The following is a 5,000-nucleotide window of genomic DNA, read 5'->3' as shown; positions in this document are numbered from 1 at the left end:
GGGTTTCCTGGACGTTGTCTACATTGAAAAATATAAGGAAGAAAATCCCTCTGCCATCTTCCACTAGTTTTTTTAATATATAAATTGCCCGCTTGAAAATTTATATTATGATATTTTCTTAATTCATATCTTGTTTAAAAATATATCGATATATCTTACAAACTTGATATATAGCCCTATAGCACACTATAGCACTTTTGACTGGTTTGTCAAGCACTTGATGTTTATTTGTAATTTATGCATTTAATGATTATTTAAGAATGTATGCACATGGAAATTGAGTATAAAGCTAAAGTTAAAGAAGCCTCTGGTGCTAATTTAGATGATTTAATGGTCCTTTTGTTGTACTGCAGGCCAGGTGTTTCTATTTGGAACCAATCGATGGCGAGCTTGAACCTAGTGTCCACCTAACTGGCAGAAACTACTGGCCTGTCCCCCGCACACTCTGTGAACTTTGGTGCATCGTCCCACTCATTCCTTCTCCTAACTATAACCCTTGGACATTCAATACAACCTCTCAGCAAACTCTCATAGGTTGTTGTATCAGTTCTGGGACTGTGTATATTTTCTGTTGTGACACACGAGTTTTGTTGTTCAATTCCAATTCAAACAATACATTTTGAGGTGCACTTATCAGCCAAACAAGTTGTAAATATTTAGGGGTTTTCTTTTTTTATGGTAGTATTGTTGTAAGTCCACCTGTTGCAGTTCTTCCAGAGCTCTCTTTTCCTTCTGAAGCTTGGCGATGTGGTCATCTCGCTGGTTGAGGTCTCCGGTTATGGTTCGAACCTTGAGGTCCAAACCCTAAACAAAGCACAGAATCGGTTTTCTCACTTATTTGCCGTCTCCTCATCGTGGTCCTCACACCTGTTTCTCCTTCTCGGTCTTGGTCAGCGTAGACTCCAGTGACTCCAGGTCGCTTTTCAGCTCATTTATTTCTCCCTCTAGCTGTCTCCTCTGGGAGTGGAGAGAGGCTGCGTTGCCTTCTTCTTCTTCCAGGCGCTCTCGCATATCCTAGAGATAATTTTAGTTGTCACACACAAGCATTTTTAGCTAGATTGTGTTGTTTTAGCTTAATAGAAATGAAAAATGTGGTGCAATAATTAGGGGTGTATTTACTTTTACTGATACTGATATTATAGCCTTAAGTATTAGCCGATACGGATATTCGTCTGATAAGATTTTAGCATAAATCATATTACATACTTTGCTAGAAAAGGCTTGATCAAATGAAATTACCAAATTTTCCAAACTATAGGCCGTTTCTGATCGAAAAGGGCATTCATAACTCCAAGCAACTTTTGTAAGTTTTACAATTCATACTTCCTGAACTGTCCCATGTGTGATGTCTGTAGGAATGTTTTCATGCATAATGGTACGTGCTATCGTAATGTAACCAAGCTAGCGTCGTTAGGATTAGAAAATATGCTAACATGTTTAAAAGTGCCTGTGTTAGGATTATTACCTTACAATGGCATTGTTTCAGTTTGGTAAATCCACCAAAATGTCACCGTGGAGTTGAGTCTGTTTAGCTGATTGGAGAACTAGTATCCGCAGCTAGCGGGTCCATGACGATGACTTCTGTTTTGTTTGATCAGCCGTTTTACTGCCGTGTGACCAGCACCATTTGGAAACAAGGTATGTAAATAAACATTTATAAAATCTTTTGTACCGGTAAATACATGCGGCTTATAGTCCGGTGCAGCTAGTATCCATCCATCCATCCATTTTCTACCGCTTATTCCCTTCGGGGTCGCGGGGGGCGCTGGAGCCTATCTTAGCTACAATCGGGCGGAAGGCGGGGTACACCCTGGACAAGTCGCCACCTCATCGCAGGGCCAACACAGATAGACAGACAACATTCACACTCACATTCACACACTAGGGCCAATTTAGTGTTGCCAATCAACCTATCCCCAGGTGCATGTTTTTGGAGGTGGGAGGAAGCCGGAGTACCCGGAGGGAACCCACGCAGTCACGGGGAGAACATGCAAACTCCACACAGAAAGATCCCGAGGCTGGGATTGAACTCACGACTACTCAGGACCTTCGTATTGTGAGGCAGACGCACTAACCCCTCTTCCACCGTGCTGCCCTGCAGCTAGTATATGTAAACATATTTATTTATTCTAAAATTTGGTGGGTACGGCTTAAATGCGCTCTATAGCACAGAAAATACCGTATTCAGACAATGGTAACACTAACCTTATGACAGATTTATGCTTTTGAAGTGGAGTGGTAATTTATTTTTGGCGACACTTGGTGGTTACAAATTTAATTCATAAAGTTAAGCTCATGACACAGTAAGTTGAAAATGCTGACTCGTTTGTTACTGGACACTGTCTAATACATTTCTGTTTCGGAGACTTTGTATCATCTGTAAGTAATATGCGATGATATTTTTTTTTGATACTGTTTATTTGGACACATTATTTTGGACTGCAATATTGTTCAATTAAGGACACTTATGTATGCCTGTCTTGTGTGCTATTGTGTGCTTAGCTGTTGTGTAGCTGCTACGCTAGCATTTGTACCTTTTGTAAATGACTGCTCGTATCGTAGCTTACATTATATCCGAGTATTCACATGCAAGCCGGTATCATCTGATGCGTGGTTTTTTTTGGTGATTTTGGATACCAGTATCGGATCGGGACCACCCCCCGCCGGCCCGCCACGTACCTGCACTGACTCCTCCAGCTGGATTTTTTGGTGCATCAGCTGGGTGCAGCGCTCCTCTGCATCACCTAGAGTGTCCTGCTCCTGTAGGCAGACAAGGTGGAAAATCAGAATGCATAATGCAATGTATGGATACAAGTCATGGGATGGGACACCTGGTATTAGACCACAATTCAAGAGTTGGTCCCCTATTTGCAGTTTCCACTCTCCTGAGAAGACTTTCTACGCGATTCTGGAGTGTGTGAAAATACTTTTTACCATGTTTTGGACATGAACAGAACTGAGATGCACTCACAGCAGCCAACGCTAGGGCGAGGTCGCTCTTCTCCTGTGACAGAGTGAACATCTTCCCTTCCAGATCTTTGACCTTGCCCTCCATGTCTTTGACCTTCTCCACCGCCACACGCAGTTCTTCCTCTTTAGCCTTGTAGATCTCCTCCTGGCGGGCGACCATCAGGAGAGGCTTCACCTGTATCAGCCAATACAGTTGGGTGAGAAAAGCAGTTTTGCAAAATATTTTTTTATTTTTAAAAGCTCAAAGACACTTTTTTTTTAAATCAGGCTTTTTACTAAACATCTTAAACTCTTAAGTTTCTTATTTTTTATGCTATTATTTTCTATTTTATTTATTGCTACTATTACTTCTATTTTTACTATTTAATGTTCTTATTGATCAATATTTTACTATTCAAAAATTCATATTTCTATTAAAAATTATACATATATATTTTTTAATATTATACTTTATATTATATTTGTTTTCGCCCCATGTCTTGTAATTGTGCTGTATGTGCGTGTGTTCTTTTTCTTTTTCTTTTTTTTTTTCATTGGTGTAAAGCACTTGCCTGTGTACGAAAAGTGCTCGATAAATAAAGTTTTGGTGGATTTTGACTGATTGAAAAGGCTGCTGTTTTTTATGAACTCCACAAGGTGGCAGTATCTGCATTTAAAGTATCATGGAGGGGTGAGCGTCCAGCAGCCTTATCTATTGCTGCATGTGCTTTAAAATGTTGGATGTGCCACTCAGCTTAGTTGCACTAGCCGTACTGTTGTTTAAAATCCTACCTGTTACTCCATTGGTTATGTTGCAGCTTTCCTTGTTATCCCTGCCATTATACATCTTAATTTTTTTTTATCATCGCAAAAAGATTGGTCAATGCTACAAATTGAATACAAGAAGGAAACAAATGTGTTCAATTGAATAAGATCTACATATGCCTACTCCTTTTTTAGATATGTTGAAGAGCAAAACTGTAAATATGTGATGTCAGTTTCAATTATCAAGGCATTTATCATTTTTGCAGTAAAGGTAAATAAACATTTGGCCATAATCAGGGCATTTACGGTATACAGTAGGGATGGGTACTAAATCGGTACTTTCATGGGCACCGACCAAATTCGGTTGATATTGACTCACATAAATGGTGCAATATTTCAATACCTCGGTTGCAAGTTACGTTTTTTTGATTGATTGATTGAAACTTTTATTAGTAGATTGCACAGTACAGTACATATTCCGTACAATTGACCACTAAATGGTAACACCCGAATAAGTTTTTCAACTTGTTTGAGTCGGGGTCCACATAAATCAATTTATGGTACAAATATATACTATCATCATAATACAGTCATCACACAAGTTAATCATCAGAGTATATACATTGAATTATTTACATTATGTACAATATTTACAATCCGGGGGGTGGGATGAGGAGGGTTTAGTTGATATCAGCACTTAAGTCATCAACAATTGCATCATCAGAGAAATGGACATTGAAACAGTGTAGGTCTGACTTGGTAGGATATGTACAGCGAGCAGAGAACACAGTGAGTTCAGAAAGCATAAGAACAAGTATATACATTTGATTATTTACATTTGTTTATTTACAATCCGGGAAGGTGGGATGTGGAAGGGGGAGGGTGTTAGTCAAGGGTTGAGGTTGACTGGAGGTGTTGTTTTAGTGCGGTTTTGAAGGAGGATAGAGATGCCCTTTCTTTTACACCTGTTGGGAGTGCATTCCATATTGATGTGGCATAGAAGGAGAATGAGTTAAGACCTTTGTTAGATCGGAATCTGGGTTTAACGTGGTTAGTGGAGCTCTCCCTGGTGTTGTGGTTATGGCGGTCATTTACGTTAAGGAAGTAGTTTGTCACGGCTCTGAGCCGGCCTAAACACTTGGTAGGGACACAAGCAGTCAAGCAGCACTTTGAGAGGACTCAGTAGGATTCCCTCTTGGTAATGTTCCAATTTTCCATTCCAACCAAGCAAGTATGCCTGATAGAAAGCATTTGAATGTACAGCAAGGCTCCACCGTCAAAATTCC

At 39.8% G+C, this 5,000-nt stretch overlaps 1 protein-coding gene across 1 annotated transcript in view; it reads right to left on the bottom strand.

Moving 5' to 3' along the window:
• The window catches only part of LOC133615044 (myosin-16-like), a 45,807-nt gene that overhangs the window by 23,798 nt on the left and 17,009 nt on the right, over positions 1–5,000 (bottom strand). The window contains exons 22-25 of the mRNA XM_061973379.2: positions 2,972–3,145; positions 2,680–2,760; positions 868–1,014; positions 700–804 (exon numbers count right to left, since the gene is read on the bottom strand). Of these exons, the coding sequence (XP_061829363.2) occupies positions 700–804; positions 868–1,014; positions 2,680–2,760; positions 2,972–3,145 (507 nt within the window). The remainder of the gene's footprint in view (positions 1–699; positions 805–867; positions 1,015–2,679; positions 2,761–2,971; positions 3,146–5,000) is intronic.

This window comes from Nerophis lumbriciformis, linkage group LG22 (genome assembly GCF_033978685.3).
Source record: "Nerophis lumbriciformis linkage group LG22, RoL_Nlum_v2.1, whole genome shotgun sequence".
In the NCBI taxonomy this organism is placed as follows: domain Eukaryota; kingdom Metazoa; phylum Chordata; class Actinopteri; order Syngnathiformes; family Syngnathidae; genus Nerophis; species Nerophis lumbriciformis.
The sequence above is the reverse complement of the archived record's forward strand: the minus strand, read 5'-3'. Positions and strand labels throughout refer to the sequence as shown.